We start from the raw sequence: 19,685 nt of genomic DNA, 5'->3' as shown, positions 1-19,685 counted from the left end.
ATGGCCAAGTGTAATCATAATTTGAATATGGAGTATTCTATGACTTCACATCTGTCATAAAGTAGCTTTAAAAATCTATTCTTTGCTGTTGTGTAATCTGAAACTTCTGTTTGTTTTAGGTTTGGTGGTACCAAAGCGTAAGATTTCATCTCACTTTCGATGTCCTACATGTCAGAAAATCTACCTCGGTCATAGTCGGATGGCACGGCATTTTGAACAGTATCCAGATCACGGTAGCATAGAACAACTTCAAGTTCCTAGCCAGAACAACAATAACAATAATAATAATAATAACAACAATAATAGTAGTAATACCACCCCCACCAATACCATCATCAACAGTGCTACAGACACAGCAGGTAAGTTGTTTCAATCTCCTTCAGTAACAATATTTTTATTCATTCCAGTAAATATGGGAGGGTAAAAAATAAGTTTCTCTAGCTCAGAAACAAAATAACAAAACTTGTTGCAACTTACGTAACCACTAATTTGTAGTATTATGCAAAGGTGGCACATAGGTGTAAAATCAGTGAAACAACGTTGGCTCAGCAACAGTTACAAAATGGCAAAGATACTAAATGAATGGTCACCAGGAAGATGCGCACTGTGATCCAGTTTCTTTGGACAGAATACACATTATCTATCAACATTTACTGGACGAATTTGTATGTAGAGAAAGTGATTGCTGTCCGATGAGTGCAGAAGTGGTGCCGTGAATTTGTTGATGGTTGAATGACTGCAGAGACAGAGAGTAGTAAGGCTGTCCAATAGCATCAGATACATTTCTTTAATGGTATATCTCATCAAATCATCACCACAGTACACGATCTGGTTCCTCTCTCACTATTCCCACTATATCTTTACATGTACTACTATCTACAAATGCTCTTGCACAATGTCTGCCAGGTCATGGAATTCCCTCCCTCCCTGCCATCATTACACACATGACTTCCCTTTAGAAATTTAAAGCGGATTGTCAAATGTCCTTGTTTGATTCAAATATTATTGTACTTAGATTACAATTAATGTATTAGGGTAAGTTTCAGAATTGTTTCTTTTTAATTGTTTTACAACCACTACTACTATCAGTTTGTTTTTTTATTTTTGTGTCATTTTAAACATATAATGTAATATTGTTTAACATAAGAAAGGGCCTAGAGCCTTAACTTAGCCACCAATAAAGGTGAAATCTATCTACCAACATAGCAACATACCAACACTTAGATGTTTGAAAGGGTACGAATTTAATGAACACAAAAAAAAAAAAAAAAATATGTGCAGTATATTGAAACATGAATGTAATTGAAGATTAACAACTTTATTTTAATTTTAAAAGGAAAGGATCCTTTTTTTGTGTAAATGTTCACTTGGAAATGAAAATTATTAAGGTATATATACAGTACTTGGTATGATTTTGGGCAAATTTTAGTGTACACAGGTCTTGAGTTTCTTTTCCAATTTTTCTCATTTTACACCATACTTCACGTTTAAAACATCCTTTATATATTCAGTCAGCACTCAGTAAGAAATGTTGCCACCCCTGGCTCGAATAACAGCGTGCATCCTGGTTGGCATGCTTAAAGTTAGGGTATAAATGTCAACTTGCTGAACTGCTTCCAGGTTCTCAATAACAGCTGCCTGAAGCTCACCCACGTGTGGATAGGTCGTCGACAAACACAACCATATCTCACATGCTTGATGTGATTGAAGTCGGGGCTCCGTGCTGGCCACTCCAAACTGACGATTCCCACCTTCTCCAGAGAGTGACACAAATCGAGCAGCATAGGGGTGTCTTGTTTAAGCATGAAGTTCTCAGTGGTGTGCGGTCAGAGCTCTATTTTAAATTATTAACAGCTTAGTTTAGAGTCAGAGCTGCTGTCATCCTACACTCTGATGGAGCCTCCTTCATATGCCTTTCTTGATGAAAAGGTATGGGCAGTGTAATGCTCCCCTGGTCTTCTCTAACCCCTTTTCCTTCCATGCAGAGGTCCAAGTACTTTGCTCCACTACTCCTCTATCCAATGCTGATGGTCTCTGGCAAACTGCAAACAGGTTCTCGGGTGCTGTGTAAACAATTATGGCCCTGTGATAGGTTTGCTGGATGTTAGGTTCACTTCTCTGGGTCGTCTTCTGCATTTCTGTACAAATGTGTTCATTGCCAGTTTGTTCCAGTTGATTTTTCCTATTCACTGCAGTTAAATGGTGGTTTCTCAAGACCTGCAAAGTTACATGTTATTTCCAAGCCAGTCTCCTCGCTGAGGCATCTTTACTTGAACTGAACTTCACAGAGCGCTAGGAAATGACTTAATAATAAATCATTAAATGAGAGCGCAAAAAAGCCACAACAAGCCGCTTTGTCGCATCCCGGTAATAGTGCAAGTGCATAGCCATAATTTATAATAGCAATGTGTATCTACCCCTTGGTCCCATTTCCTGATACGAGGTCGAGGATGAGGTGAGATGATTTCATGGCATGTGTTTATGGCAGAATGCCTTTCCTGACAACAAAAGATGTTTTCAAATATAAAAAGAACAATTCTTGACTCTAAGCAACATAAAAATACATTGTGATGAACATAATTGGAAAACACAGTTCAATACCTTTGTTTCCTAAATGTTATGCGTTTTCTGGCCGGCAGTGTATTTTTGTACTTACAGATCTGTTTTTAGTGTCACTCTCTTATAATACAGTCTTATGCATACTAATGTGAACAAGCAGGTAAATTTCATTTTGTAAGTAACAAAGAGGAAACTACTGTTTCCTGCCAATTGTTAACAAGAGTATCAACACCCATTGTTGAAGATAGGTGATTGTAGTTAATACTCTTAAGGCTCACTCCCTCGTAGTGGAATGGAATTGAATCGAACCAAACAGAATTTGTCTTTAACATGTGTTTAAATGGGAGGTAGATATGGCGATCACCATGAGTCGAATCGAAACAAACCGAACGGAACATGATTCTCTGCCAAGAATATTTTTCGACTAGCGGAGCAGAATCAAACAGAATTATCAAGATTCGTGCAACTTCGTAGACGGTCATGTCGAGATCATTAGGGTGACCATTTGGCGACAAATGTATATCAGCTTCAGCTGGAAAGTCAGCTGTTCGTTGGATATGGTCAGGAATGTTCTGTTTTGTGATAGTTTATTTAATTTTAATACTAAGACACGGAAAAAATTACCAGTTTAGTTCAAAAATATAATTTCCTCTACTACAAGACCAACGAGCATTACTGCAACAACGTAAAAAATAATGCCTGGGAGGAAATAAGCAAGGCTATAAAAAACCAAACTTATTAGAATATTCAATTTTGTGGTAGGTTACTGTAGTCTATATACAATTTATTTCATAATTTTTGTTGACTTCATCACAAAATCATGTTATGTTGGAGTCCACATACAGTATATCCGTACGGTAATTGACTTCAAATCTCACATGGGATGTACCTTTAAGTGTATTATACACATTTTAAAAAAATTAGGGGAACTTGTTATTGAACATATGCCATGCTCCAAAAAACAATACCTAACACCCAGGTATATTACCAGCTAAACCTTTATTCTTTACCGTTGAAGTATACACAAGAACATCGATGGATTTGCGTTCATTTTCAGAACGCAAATGGAAATGTCCAAATAAGTACGAAAACAAAGTGATAACAGTCCTCCCGGGTGGATTTTTATCACATTTGGAGAGCTTCAATAAGGTGTATGTCCTCCACTAGCATTTATCACAGCTTAGGACCTATGTGGCATGCTCCGTATAAGTCGGCGGAGGTCACGTTGCGGTATCAGGTCCCATTCTTCAATGAGAGCCTGTTTGAGGTCTTGGAGAGTCTGTGGTGGAACAGGACGCCGATGAACACTTCCGTCAAGCCTATCCCATAAATGCTCGGTGTGATTAAGGCCGGGACTCACTGCTAGCCATTCCATCTCTTGAATGTCCAGTTCTCACAAGACAGCTCTGGTGATACACACTACATGAGCCCTGGCATTGTCGTGCATGAGTATGAATTCAGGGCCAACACTGTATGAAGCAACCAACAAATGCTGTAGCAGCATCTGCTCAATGTACCCTGTAGCGGTAAGGTTACCACGGACGACGACAAGATCCGTACGGCCATCAATACTGATGCCACCCCACACCATCACAGAACCTTGTCCGAATCGGTCACTTTCCAGGACAACATGTATTGCATATGAGTAACAACACAGTAAAGGTTTCCACCTATTCAATACAAAATATATTCACAATATTTTAAAATTACATGGAACTAGTTTCGACCCATCTAGGGGTCATCATCAGCCACATCAAAGCAAAGATCACTCTTGATGAAATCCTAAGAACATGTTAATTTTAACAGTAAGATTATTATGGAATAACAAGTGAATGTGGTAAATGAAAAGAGATGTTAGTATGGGACAGGTGAGTAATAGCTAATAAATATACAAGGAATATACATAAGAGGTTTGGAACAAAGTATAAAAGGGGGCTTAGTGATGTAAAAATTATATAATCATGGAAAACAGTAAGTCCTTATAATGAAGAATGCAATGTGAAATGACATATATAAAATTATATATGGCTTAGGAAGAGTGGAGGTGGTTTAGGAGGGGAAGAGGGCTTAAGGTGGGGTTGAAGGGTGCGGGAGAAAGGGTAATTGTCTCGGAAAAGTACCTTTGATTAAATTTAGGAATGAGTTTTGGTTGGCTGCATTATTGTTTCTGAGGAAAGTGATAAATAGATCGAAGAGTATGTTGGGTTTCTCTGAGATTTCATTGAGATTGTGACTGGCATTAAAAGTATTGGTCTAGGTGTATGTAGTAATTTTTCATTATGTCGAGTAAAGGGCCCTTGTTTCCTAATACGAGGATGTCCCATGTCTTGTTCGATATTGGTGAAATTATGGTTATAATCTTGCATGTGTTGGCCGATGGCTGAAAACTTGTATTTTATTGCGTTAGTGTGCTCGTGGTATCTGATATTGAAGTTTCTGCCGGTTTGCCCGATGTAGGTTTTTCCACAGGTGTTACATTTGATCTTATAAACTCCTGATTTAAAAAAAAAACTGCTGGTCCTGTTGATGTGTGAGGTATTGTGTAAAACGTTCATGTTCTTATAGTTGGTTTTGAAGGCTATTTTAACGCCTTGTTTCTTAAAGATATTGGTTAACTTGTAGATATCATTGTTGATGGTTATGAATTTCATGTTTTTGGTCCGTATTGAACAATATATAAGTAATAATAATAATAACTTAAATGTTTCCACCTTTTCAATACAATATATTCACAAAATTACAAAATTATACGGTACTAGTTTCGACCCATCTAGGGGTCATCATCAGCCGTATTGGAGCAAAGATCATTTGTGGCGAAGATATCATTGTTGATAAAAAAAGATAAAAAAAGTGCCCTCGCCAGAATTGCATGATAATGGGAAAAGACCTTGGGTTCCTGAACTTCATAGGATAAATTGCAACTTCAGGGAGCAGGCTATTAGCCTCAGGAATGTTCAGTTTTGCTTGCCGGTTTGCAGCGAGATTGCTGAATAACTCTGTGAGCCTGTTCGTGCTTGTATTTTGCATTACATTCCAAAATTACAAATTTATTTTGTGTTAAGTGGTACAGTGAAGGGTAGCGAATATTTGTTGCATGATAGCCTACATCTGGTTTAGGAACATAATTGTGTGAAGTTGACTAGCCCAGTTATGGATTTGGAAAAAGTCGTGAAATTCCTTGCTAATGAAGACAGGATTAAAATCAATCAGAAAATGAACTGGCACTTGCATCTTTATAAGCGCGCAGAGGTAGCGTGAATGTTGGAAATCACCCCTTCGAGTTTCTAATCGATCATTCGAGTTGGTCGAATGGAAGTTTTGTCGATTCAAAGTGGCGGCCACGAACCTACTATGCCGTGTAGCAGGGGAAGAGGTGATACTCCCACGTGGCGCGTCCCAGGTGGCGGATAGGGGGTCCTAACCGGCTTGCCGGCGGGCTTGAGGGAAATAAAATACCTCTCGCCGACCAAACACAAAACTTCCTTGTGGGTGGGGGACGCAGAGGAAGAATACACCCTCGGTATCCCCTGCCTGTCGTAAGAGGCGACTAAAAGGGGCGACCAAGGGATGATCCAATTAGAACCATGAGACTACTTGCAATTAGTACCATCACGCAGAGAACACCATGGGTCGCATTTACTTCCGCGTAGTACCACTGTGTTAGGTATGCAATAGGTTTGTGATTAGTAGCGACAGTGTGTGAATCAGGAGGTGGGTCCTACAGTACCTGTGATTCGTACCCGTATATGAGTGACACCATGGGATTGGCGACACCATGGTTCTGCCTTACCTTTGCTCATTTCCCACTATGTGAGGAATTCCACGGGATAGTACCAGCCCCTATGGTTAGTCCACTTACGTGAAGAATGCCATAGGTTTGCGTTGCCTGTAAATAGTGCTGCAATGTGCAAAACACCGTAGGTCTGTGTTACATGTGCACAGTACACTACCTGTGAATAGTACCGTAATGTGTGGAATACCGCGAGTCTACGCTACTTTCGATTAGTACCGCAACATTACACATAGCATGGTTCTACTTTCCTAGCGATAAATACCATTATGAGGGGCCGATGACCTGGATTTTGGACCCGTTTCAACTATAAGCGTAATCGATTCAGCATCGTACTATAGAAGCAGTCCCTTGGTCAGTAATACTATTGTTTTGTGCCAGCTTCTGTGCATGTGAGGCACTGTGGGTCGGATCCACTAATTGTTTTAAATTCATATTCATCCATCCATTCATTCTTCGTCCTCACGCTTTGAATTCTGATCATTGGAGGATTTTGGACTTTTTAAGTTGTCATTTCATTTCGTCTCATTTCGTACCATTAGGGGCCGATGACCTCGACGTTAAGCCCCTTTAAACGACAAACATCAATCATGAAAATGGCAGCCAAAGTTGCCATGACACATGGTCGAGGTTGAATGTAATCTCCAGTTCATCGTCGCAAGAGTGTGACCAGAAAATAATGTAACCCACTGGTCCGAAAATAAAGTGTTTTCATATTTGTTGTCTGGTGGTTTGTTTACACCTTTCAGTGCACTGTTGTTATTTTATAATCACCAGCAGAAAAGGTTTTCATATTTGTTCTCGTGTTTTTCACATAATTTAATATTCTCTGCTCATCTTTAGAAAAGGGTAGATATAGTTTTCACTGCACCCGTGGATACACAATGTAAAATGCCATCATTACATGTGATAAAATTCATTTTTTGGTCCGTATTGAAAGTATTTGTATTAAATAACACTAGTATGTTTTTATTATGCCTTTGCTGGCGAGATGTAGTGTTTACAGTGCACTATGTCTTCTGGTATGGGCTATATCAAATTTTTTACTTTCATTGACCTGTCTCAGTCTCATCCTTGGCTTCGACAATATGAAAGTGACTGAGGTATGAGTGATGCTAGTAATACCATTCCTTATGCAGCCAGTCCCTGTTATGAATGGTGTGAAACTATCTCTCATAGGGTCGGTTGGTGCATGCATTTCAGTGGGCTTGGCAGACTGATATACAATAGCAACTGCTGGCTCGGTAAGGAAAGCAACGGGAAACTACTCCACTCCTCATTTCCCTAGTATGCCTCTTCAGTGACACCTAGGCTATTTATGACAGCTGTTGGCAGAGCTGCAGAGGATCAAACCAGCCTTCGGGCTGAATACCCAACATACATACATACATACATACATACATACATACATACATACATGTTTTTATTGTTCACCCACCTATTCAGTACAATACAATCTTAAAAATTAGGACTTTGTCTATAATACAGTCAAATACTCATAGCTTAATAATAGGAAGTGGAAGTCGCAAGCGAGTAACCTATCCTCAGAAGTAGCACGTCGTAGACGTCTACCCAGGCAGGACTTGCATAAGTGCTCATGTTACGTCACGTAGTAGTGCTTCTTGGTTGTATGTTTTAATATTTGTTTTGGCCAAAATGTCAAAAAGAAATGTGATGGAGTTTTTAAAAGCGCGTATAAGGAAGAGTTTCCATGTTTCAGTGAATCCTGGTAAGGACCAATGTTCACATTCTGTACTATATGTAGGTGTAGGTGTGATTTTTCAGTTGCGCATGGCTGGAAGTGCGATATGCAAACGCTATGTAGAAAGGAACCAGAAACTGAACTTTTCATGTAAAAACCAAGATGTAAATCCTGTGACAAATACAGAGGCTTTATTTACGTCATTTATTGTAGAACATAACCTGCCTGTAAATTGTGCCGACCACGCGAGACCTTAGTTTCGCAAAATGTTTCCGTTTTCAGAGATCGCAAAACAATGTGGGTGTGCTAGAACGTAAACAGCGGCTACCACTACAGAAATGTGCATGGAATAAAAGGCGAAAATTGTATCACATTTGCAGGTGACTGCATTTTCTGTTACTACTGATGGTAGCAATAAAAGAGACTTGAAAATATATCCTATTGTTGTAAGATTTTTTTAGGCCTAAACTCAATGAAATTCAGAGATGTCTACTTTCCGTGCCTAATTTAGAATGGGATGCTAGTGGAGCTAACATTGCCAATCTTTTGCTCTCAACGTTTCAGGAATTCCGGATTCCATTAAAAAACTGCGTAGTTCTTGGTGCTAATAATGCTCCAGTAATGGTAAGATTAAAGAATGGAGTGGCAGGATGTTTGAAGCGGGAATATAATAACATAATCATTGTAGGCTGCTCTTGTTACCTAATTTAATGTTGCTGCAAAGATGGGTGTGACGTGCTTGCCCGTAAATATAGATGAAAGTATAATTGATATATTTTATTATCTGGAAAGGAGTGCAAAGATGAAAGAAAAGTTCAGAGTATTTCAGACTTCACACAACACAGAGATCAGGAAAATTCTGAAGCATTTGCCTACTCGATGGTTATCACTAACAAGGTGCTTCGATAGGATTTTGCTGCATTGGGACCGTTTGGTACTTTATTCAGGAGCAAAATTGTGAGTAAGGATTCTCAGATAGGAACTTTGAAGACTTACAAAATTCCTAAGCACAGTCTAAGCAGATGTGTCTTGTTTGTCTGAAAAGGTGAAGCATTATCATAACATTTCACCACACTCCTCAGTTAAAAGGAAGACCCAGTCATCAGTTTCACTAAAAAAAAAATGAAACTACTGATGACACTAAGAGTCGTGCTTTGTCACGTGAAGAACGATTGTTCATGTTCCTTTCATCGAATTTTATCAACTTTTATGGATATCTTGGAGAATCCAAACATAGCTCTTCAGTCAAGTATGTCGCACATCCACTTACTGAGGTCAGTTTTTGGAGGAACGTTTGAAGAATGTGATGGCAAGGTTTGTGAAACCACAAAGCTCCCCCTCTCTCCTTGATGTAGATTATCATACTCCAGCAAATCAAAAGGATGATTGTGATCTGATGATAGGGAACTCTGTGTTTGTTTTGGTAAACGCTTTGAAGTCTGAGGAAAAGTGTGTACTTTTTAAGTCTCTTAGAAAATGTTTCTCTTCATCATGTGACTACATGGTACACAAAGTTCCGTTCAAAGATGAAGTTTTAATTAATGCCGAAGTTGCAAACATTTCTGCTATAAGTAAGGCATCATTTTCTAGCCTTAGATTTTTCATTAACGAGTTTCCAAACATTCTGACTAGTGAAACGGAACATTTAAATAAAGAAACGCATTCTGCACTCCCAGTTCTGCAACTTTCAGCTCGAAGAGACAAGCCTGGCAAAAGGAAGAATTAATGTTCGGTGGGCATTGGTAGGTCAGATGAAATCAGCTGATGGTGTACTTAAATATGACAGAATCTCTAAGGTGATGCTTGCTATTTTATCAATTCCACATAGCAATGCAGAATGTGAAAGGGTGTTTTGCAGAGTCACAAAGACAAAAATACAGTTCGGGTCCTTACTGTCTGCACAAACTTTGAAGAAACTTTTAACCTTAAAATCAGTTCAGCAAGGCAAGTGCTTTGAGCAAAAATTTAGTTCCGAGTTTCTGAAGAGGGCTAAGTCAGCTACGCGTGTATTGAACAACAATTAGTTATAATGTGATCTGCATGTTGAATGATGATAAGTCACATGTTCATGAAGTTCAGGTATGTCCAGTATTTAGTATTCATATATATATAATGAAAAATATATATATGTAGGCCAAATGGAGTTGTTAATCTGTTGAATTATAATGAATTAGTACATGTTCTGCCATCAGTGATGTGTCGTAATACATCGCGATTCGCTGCCAAATTTCTCCTGTTCTCTTATGTTTGAAAGTTGGCATGTCTGCCTATCGGAAAACAGCTATTAATGTGTCCCATGAAGAAAAAGAGATTGCAATGGGCAAGAAAATATCAGAAATGGACACAAGAAGAGTGACGGAGAGTCCTATTCAGTGATGAAAGTCGTTTTGAAGTGCAAGGGTATAACTTTTCACATGTTAGGAGAAGCAATAATGAGAAAGTATTGCTGAAGCATATAAAACAGACAGTAAAGTTTCCGTAAAAGATGATGTTTTGTGGCTGTTTTACATTCACGGGCCCTAAATGTTTGGTTCCTATTGATGGAATGATGATCAGCGACAAGTACATTCCAAATTTAGAGAGAAAAGCTGCTCCAAAACTGAAGAGATTTGCTGAGGAACTGAATGTCCCAAAAAAAAAAAAAAAAAATGAATTTTTCAGCAAGGCCTCGCCTCTTGCTGTGTATCGAAAAAAGTCAAGGTCTTTATGATGGAAAATAGTTTTGAGTGTTTGGACTGGCTTGGAGATTCACCGGACATTAACCCTATAGAAAATCTTTTGCTGTTATCAAGAAATAGATGAGGAAAATGGACTGCACTACCAAGGAGAAGATATTTTGTGCTGTAGTGAAAGTGTGGTTTTGTGACCAAGAAATAAAGGAAATGTGTAAGAAACACATATACTCCATGCCAAAACAAGTGGAAATGTCCATTAAAGCCGAGGGTGGATGTATTACATATTAAAACATTGTTTAATGATGATTTGTAAAATTATTTCAAAAAAATAAAATTGTATTTCTGTTCACATTAATATGCACAAGATTGATATAATTATGTTGTATACATATATATACTATATCTTCTTCTTCTTCTTCTTCTTCTTCTTCTTCTTCATGTGCCATGTGCCATGTCCTCGCAGAACATTGGCGATCAGTAGCATGATCTGTTGTTTGTTCATAGCTGTTCTGAACAGAGTAAGCTTTGTCACCCCAAACCACTGGCTCAAGTTGCCGAGCCATGATGTCCTATACTTCTCCCCGGACCACGTTTTCCATTAATTTTCCCTTGGAGTATTACTTGCAGAAGGTGGTATTTAGAGTTCCGCATCATATGACCAAAGTATTCTAGTTTCCTTCTCTTGATGGTAGTGAAAATATATATACTATTTATATAAACTAATATTATTACATTTCACAAATCTCTGAAGTTAATGACTGGTCTTGTTATTTTTTATACTACTACTGTCGTGTTTATCCATATTTAAACATTATGGAATTTACTAAAGAATAGTGTGTTGTGTGATTCAGACATTCTTTTTGATAAAATAATCCATTCTCTTTACAGTTCCCCCTCCATCACCATTGGATCAGCCTGGTACACCAGATGCTCACGAAGAAAAATTCACGACCATTGGAACAAGTCATCCGAACGGTATGGTCCGAACGGGACCTGCACGCCGCCGTGGCAAAAGAAGGGGACCTTGGTCTCACCTGAGTCCAGAGATCCGCTCAGAGAGACGAAAAGTGAAGCTTCGAGAGGTGAGAAGTTGGACTGTATTGAGTTATTCTGAAAATGTACTCATCGTTGCTCTTTGTAGCTGTTGATTGGCGTTGCTTATCTGTCGATCAGTTATATTATTAGAGAAAATTTTAAAAAGTTGGCAGCCTTGTGTGAAAGATGAGCTCTTTGCGTCACTTATGGTTAGTCCACACCAAAGTTAATAAACAATGTTAATGAAACAAAGTTAATAAACAATGTTAACGAAAACATTTCTCAAGATGTTAATAAACTTCTTTTAACAAACCTCTTTAACATTGTGTCCACACCAAATAAACTTTTGTTAACAAACTTCTTTAACATTGTGTCCACACCAAAATATCTGTTTGTGAGGTTACAATGGATAGGGTCAGGAAGAAGAAAATACAGCCGCAGCTTTCATTATTTTAATGAGTGCAATTAGAGAAAAATGCAAACGCAAAGTGTGGCAAAGATAAATATTGGAAAAGTGTTTAGAATTAAGTTTGGACAGGACACTTAGGCCTATGTCAGAACTTTCAATTCATGATGCAGCAGGCTTTCAAAACTTTCTGAGTATGTCCCCACAAGACTTTCAGTTCTTGTTGACAGTAATTGAGTCTGAAATTGCAAGAAATTATACAAATTTGTCGGAATGTCATCTGCATTAATGTTAGACTAAGTATAACTTGAAGATTCCTAGCGACTGGTGATTCCTACCAAGGATCATGTAAGAGAAATACTCCTACACTTCACTTATGTATTTGCATTGAAACAGGAACGCCCGTACTTCAGTTTTTCGGAGAGCATGAGAAACGACAAGGCGTGTACGGCCCATGCTAAGAGAGTGAGAGAGAAGGGTAGTGAAAAAAAAAAATTTTATGAATAAAGTGGATCCTTCAGTTTATTCAATAGATATGCAAAGAATTATGTCACCTTTTACAGCTGAATCGTGGGGTTGTCCTTGAAGGCGTGGAGGGGACGTCGTCCTACGGCGTCTGTGTCGTCTTGCGGTCGGCGTCGGCGTTGTCTTCCGTCGTTGGTGTTTTCTCTGTATTAGCGTTGATGGCGACTCGAACCTGAGGCAGGAACGGGGAAATGTGGAGCTTCTGCATTGGACGTCATGGGACTCTGGTGTGACACCTTTCTAAGGCTAAGCACATCGAAATAGTTCCCACAGTCAATGATGTTGAACGCACTTTAGCAACAAGGATAAAGTCAGAGTCACAGTTCCATGAGAATAAGATGGAAGGAATTATCGTATTTGGAATAATAAACAAACGAAAACAATCTAGGACCTTCCGAGGTGCAGTGATTAAGCACTTCACAAAGAAAATTAAATTCACTGGGTACAGTCTCTGCACTGTACACCATGAGCACAATATTCACACACTTGTTGAAATAAACGACAGTCCAAGTTCTGTTACGTCGTAATTTTCAGAAGATTATCACTGACACTTAAGATCATACGTGATTCTGAACAGGTTATGATGGGAATTGGCATGGTCCCTCGGAAAGAAATGACGATACCGTATTCCACAAGTTAATACTGTCTTTAAGAGGGAATGTCGGCACAGTTTTATTACGAACACAGTTCCGAAAAATGGATAGACACAGTCTTTAAATGAAATGAAGGTCGGCACAGTTTTATTACGAACACAGTTCCGAAAAATGGATAGACACAGTCTTTAAATGAAATGAAGGTCGGCACAGTTTTATAACGAACACAGTTTCGAAAAATGGATAGACACAGTCTTTAAATGAAATGAAGGCTGGCACAGTTTATGTTAGAAACGTTATCGCTGTTTTCACACAGTCTTTAAATGAAATCAAGGCTGGCACAGTTTATGCTAGAAACATTATCGCTGTTTTCACACAGTCTTTAAATGAAATCAAGGTTGGCACAGTTTATGCTAGAAACATTATCGCTGTTTTCACACAGTCTTTAAATGAAATCAAGGCTGGCACAGTTTATGCTAGAAACATTCATAGTCCACAAACGAAATATAATCGCCCAGTCGTACAGACTGATAAAAACGAAATTACGTTTTGGTTCATGCACAAAGTTCAAGCCCACGGAGAAGGCTTCCAACACTAACGTTTCCGAACTCAAGTACACAGCCGGACCGAGTGACGAATTATCTCGCGACATGCTTACTTGCACACACACACACACACACACACACACACACACACACACACACACACACACACACACACACACACACACACACACACACACACACACACACACTGAGCTCACGGCTTACTGCCGACTCCTCTCACTCTCTCTGCCTGCTGCACACTGCACACACTGCACACACTGCACACTCTCTGATTTACCCCAGGCTGGCGATTCGCTTATATTGCCGAAGGTCGGTGGGCGTGGCTACACATGTGGGCCCCAGGAAAATTTTATATCTTGGCCATCTTTACACCGATTGACATGAAATTTCGGCTAGCAGCGATCATAATTCCTGCCTGCAAGGTGACGTTATTGAAATATTGATATCACATTTCGTTCATGCTGCAATGCTATGGAACACGAAAGAACCTTCTGCGTGACGTCGCTTGACCTTGGCCGGTGTTCTGGAACAGCGCGAACTTGCTTGCAGTTCCCACAATGCCTGTGCGCTCGGCGCAAGTTTTAAATGCTTACGGCCGGGTGTTAGCGAGTTCCTCTTAATAAATTAATGAAACGTGAATGCTCGTAGGGCATTCCCGTTTCATCATGGAGTATATGAGTTGCTTGCGATTCGAAGGTCGATTTTGAAAAATTAATAAAAGTATTGTATTCCGCGCTACGAATTTGCGTGTTCTAATTGAGTCTTTGCGCATGTGCGAACCGAAATGTTAACGAAAACACAAAATGTTAATGAAAAGTTTCATTCACAAAAGTTAAAGAAATTTTGTTTATCAACATGCTCGAAAAGTTAATGAACACGCTATTCTGTTTATTAACAGACAGAAATGTTCATGAACAATTGTTCATGAACATTGTTCATTAACAATGTTTATTAACAAAGTTAACGAAAATATCTTGGTGTGGACGCACCTTTAGAAGTCGAATTGTCTTATGTGGAATGTGTATTCCTGTTGTTATGTTCTCTTATTCATAAAATATGCTGCAATCATCACAATTTCTTCTAAATGATACTGTTATTGAGATTGCCATCAATGAAGTGATTTATAATTTTGATTTGTTGAGTTGTTTGAATTACCTTGAGGCAAATGTTCTCTAGAAAATTCTGGTAGGGTATGAAGGTATGAAGGTAGAAGAAAGGAAAGAATGCAAAAAGATGGGATCTAGACAAGTTGAAAGAAAAGAGTGTGAGGGATTGTTTCAAGGAACATGTTGCACAAGGACTAAATGAAAAGGCTGAAGGAAAGACTATAGAGGAAGAGTGGAGAGTCATGAAAAATGAAGTCAGTAGGGCTGCTGAAGAAATGTTAGGAAGGAAGAAAAGATCAACTAAGAATCAGTGGATAACTCAGGAGATACTAGACCTGATTGATGAACGACGAAAATACAAGAATGCTAGAAATGAAGAGGGCAGAAAAGAATACAGGCGATTAAAGAATCAAGTGGATAGAAAGTGCAACATAGCTAAGGAAGAATGGCTGAAGGAGAAGTGCAAGGATGTCGAAGGCTGTATGGTCCTGGGAAAGGTAGATGCTGCATACAGGAAAATCAAGGAAACCTTTGGAGAAAGGAAATCTAGGTGTATGAATATTAAGAGCTCAGATGGAAAACCACTTCTAGGGAAAGAAGACAAAGCAGAAAGATGGCAGGAGCATATCCAACAGTTGTATCAAGGTAAAGATGTAGATAATTTGGTTCTGGAACATGAAGAGGCTGTTGATGCTGATGAAATGGGAGACCCAATTTTGAGGTCAGAGTTTGACAGAGCTGTGAGTGACCTAAATAGGAACAAGGCACCTGGAATTGATGACATTCCCTCTGAATTACTGACTGCCTTAGGAGAAACCAGCATGGCAAGGTTATTTCATTTAGTGTGCAAGATGTATGAGACAGGAGAAGTCCCATCCGATTTTCAGAAGAATGTTGTTATACCTATTCCCAAGAAAGCCGGTGCTGACAGGTGTGAAAACTACCGCACTATTAGTTTAGTATCTCATGCCTGCAAAATTTTAACACGTATTATTTACAGAAGAATGGAAGAACAAGTTGAAGCTGAGTTGGGGGAAGATCAATTTGGCTTCAGAAGAAATGTAGGAACACGTGAAGCAATCCTGACTTTACGTCTGATCTTAGAGGATCGAATCAAGGAGGACAAGCCCACGTACATGGCATTCGTAGATCTAGAAAAGGCATTCGATAATGTTGATTGGGCCAGGCTATTTATAATTATGAAGATGATAGGGATCAGATACCGTGAACGAAGAATTATCTACAACCAGTATAAAAATCAGTCTGCAGTGATAAGAATCGAGGGCTTTGAAAAAGAAGCAGCAATCCAGAAAGGAGTGAGGCAAGGCTGCAGTTAGTGTCCTCTCCTTTTCAGTGTTTACATAGAACAGGCAGTAAAGGAAATCAAAGAGAAATTTGGAAAGGGAATCACAGTCCAAGGAGAGGAAATCAAAACCTTGAGATTTGCCGATGATATTGTTATTTTATCTGAGACTGCAGAAGATCTCGAGAAGTTGCTGAATGGTATGGATGAAGTCTTAGGTAAGGAGTACAAGATGAAAATAAATAAGTCCAAAACAAAAGTAATGGAGTGCAGTCGAACGAACGCAGGTGATGTAGGAAATATTAGATTAGGAAACGAAGTCTTAAAGGAAGTAGATGAATACTGTTACTTGGGTAGTAAAATAACCAACGATGGCAGAAGTAAGGAGGACATAAAATGCAGACTAGCACAAGCAAGGAAGAGCTTTCTTAAGAAAAGAAATTTGCTCATTTCAAACATTGATATCGGAATTAGAAAGATGTTTTTGAAGACTTTCGTGTGGAGCGTGGCATTGTATGGAAGTGAAACATGGACGATAACTAGCTCAGAAAGAAAGAGAATAGAAGCTTTTGAAATGTGATGTTACAGAAGAATGCTGAAGGTGAGATGGATATATCGAATCACAAATGAAGAGATACTGAATCGAATTGGTGAGAGGAGATCTATTTGGCTAAATTGGACGAGAAGAAGAGTTAGAATGATAGGACACATCTTAAGACACCCAGGACTTGTTCAGTTGGTTTTTGAAGGAAGTGTAGGGGGTAAGAACGGTAGGGGTAGGCCAAGGTATGAATATGACAAGCAGATTAGAGCAGACGTAGGATGCAATAGTTACGTAGAAATGAAAAGGTTAGCACAGGATAGGGTGGCATGGAGAGCTGCAACAAACCAGTCTATGGACTGATGACTCAAACACACATGAAGGTAGGTTATTCAACTGGTTATTCTAGCAGAAAGAAAACTGTCTGGTGATGCCCTGATTGCAAAATGCCCCTGTCCTTGCTCGAATGTTTCAAATTGTATTACACAAAAAGCTAAGTGTAAATATGGCTGTATGCAATTTACACAGATTTTTCCTTACCATAATTTGATATTTCTTCAAATAAACATCGAAAATATATGTTGACACATTACTTGCTAAAACATCCTGGAAACTCATGCTTTCAGAATATGGTAATAGATTTGTACATATGTTCATAATAATTATTTTTAAATAATTTAAAATAGGCCTAGAAAGCCTGAGGTTCTGGACAGAAGATGTGTAGAAATGGCTGAGACTCAAAGTTGAAAGTCAAACTACACTCATGTTCATAATAAAAACAGAACACCTTGGAAGACTAGAGATAGGAAGTTCATATTCACAGGGCATTTTCATTAGTATGTTCTGAAGAAATGATTAGCATTTGAACTATGTCAGCCCTCAGATTCAAGGTCCACATCGATAAATCAGCATTCCACCACCAACTGGTAAAATGTGCCTGCGGCTCTCGTCGCTATAAACTGAAGGTAATGGATCAGTGTGACTTGAGCAGATGTGCAGGATGCCTCGCAGATGTAGGCAAGAACCGTACCGTCAAATGAGTGAGTTTAAAGAGGGTGCATTATTGGCATGAGAGAACGTGATGCATATATCCGGGAAATTGCTGCTCGTGTGGGATGAAGTGTGTCGGCAGTGCAACCGGTGTGTACAGAATGGTTCACAGAAGGCCGTAGAACACAATGAGATGGGTCTGGTCGCGCCACCCAGACCCCCCCCCCCCCGCGAGAAGATCGCCGTCGACGTTTATTACGGTCTGGTTTACTGGTACGTCATCCACTTCTCCGCCTACCTTTCACTCATTTGCATAAACGTGCTAGACTGCAATGGTGTATGGAACGACGTCACTTAGGACAGGAATGACAGCAGATAGTGTTTTTGGATGAATCCAGGTTCTGTTTGTATGAAAATGATGGCCGCAGGTGCGGGAGAGGCATGACATTGACTGCATTCGCACAAGACATACAGCACCAACTCAAGGCCTTATGGTGTGGGATGCTATTGGGTACAACCACAAATCACAGTTGGTGCATGTCCAGGGCACAGTGACCAGTTTACCTACATGAATGACATCCTGTGACCCGTAGCCATACCCTTTCTGCACGACACTCCAGACACAATATTTCATCAGGACAATGCGCGACCACATGTTGGTGCACGAACACGTGCCGTCTTATTGTCACAGGATGTCAGACTATTGCCCTGGCCTTACTGATCACCGGACTTGTCGCCAATCGAAAATGTGTGGGATATGGTGAAACGGTAGGTGCAGCGCTGTGACCCAATGCCTATCGACAAAGATGAACTGTGGAACCAGGTGAATGAAACATGGATGGCTATACCCCAGGATGCCATTCGCGCCTTACACGCGTTGATGCACTCACGCATGGAACAAGTTAGCAATGCCCATGGAGGACCCAATGCCTACTAGTCAACAGGACACATGCTGAACCGAGGTGACTGAAATGGTAATTGTTTCTGCAGAACATACTAATGAACATGTCCTGTGAATATGAACTTCCTATCTGTAGTCTTTCAAGGTGTTCTGTTTTTTAGGAACATGAGTGTATTTTCCGCAAATGAAGCATTACGTCATTCTGATTAAAGCACTTCCGCTCTGTGTCTTAACTACTACATGGTTTAATATGTAATGCACACTTGCTTATTTTTCTCATTGGAGGTTTGCTTATTTGCAGTAGGGAGTATGCCACAATATTCGCCCATTTATTGGCTACATCATCATCATCATCATCATCATCATCATCATCATCATCATCATCATCTTTATCTTTATCTTTGTACAGTTCCAGTTTCTTGGGTATTGTTAATGAGCCTTTTCCACTTCTTCCGGTCCATATAAACTTGTTATGGAGAACATCATCCACTGTCTATCCTCTGGCAGCTAGATCATCTTGATCATGTCCATCCATCGGGTTTTACGCCTTCCTGCAGGTCTTTCCCCTCCACCTGTCTTTCCAAATTTATTCTGGCTGTTCTTTTAGGTTCCATCCTCATCACATGCCCATACCACCGTATTCTGGATGTGCCGATTCTGACTAATAGGGATGTCTTTATTCGGGCTTCTTTCCTCGCCTCCTCATTTCTTAACTTGTCCATCTTAGTCTTCTGGATGGTGGATCTAAGAAATTTAATCTCTGATGATTGCAGTTTTGATGAATCTCTTTTGTGTGGGTGTACGCTTCAATACCATAGGTCAATATTGGAATCATGTCATCCCACAAAAGTGTTCGTACTTGTAGAGAGAATTCTGATCCCTTTTGGACTCTGTTTGTAATTTTCTTTCTGACCAAATTATCACTGGAGATTACACTTCCAAAGTAAGGAAAACTATTCATACACTCTGGCTGGTGGTTTCCTAGTTTTACAC

At 39.5% G+C, this 19,685-nt stretch overlaps 1 protein-coding gene across 1 annotated transcript in view; it reads left to right on the top strand.

The window, feature by feature from the left end:
- The window catches only part of LOC136883500 (platelet binding protein GspB), a 133,377-nt gene that overhangs the window by 72,327 nt on the left and 41,365 nt on the right, over nt 1–19,685 (top strand). Inside the window, exons 5-6 of the mRNA XM_067155849.2 lie at nt 120–359; nt 11,615–11,808. Of these exons, the coding sequence (XP_067011950.2) occupies nt 120–359; nt 11,615–11,808 (434 nt within the window). The remainder of the gene's footprint in view (nt 1–119; nt 360–11,614; nt 11,809–19,685) is intronic.

Source organism: Anabrus simplex, chromosome 11, assembly GCF_040414725.1.
Source record: "Anabrus simplex isolate iqAnaSimp1 chromosome 11, ASM4041472v1, whole genome shotgun sequence".
In the NCBI taxonomy this organism is placed as follows: Eukaryota; Metazoa; Arthropoda; class Insecta; order Orthoptera; family Tettigoniidae; genus Anabrus; species Anabrus simplex.
The sequence above is the reverse complement of the archived record's forward strand: the minus strand, read 5'-3'. Positions and strand labels throughout refer to the sequence as shown.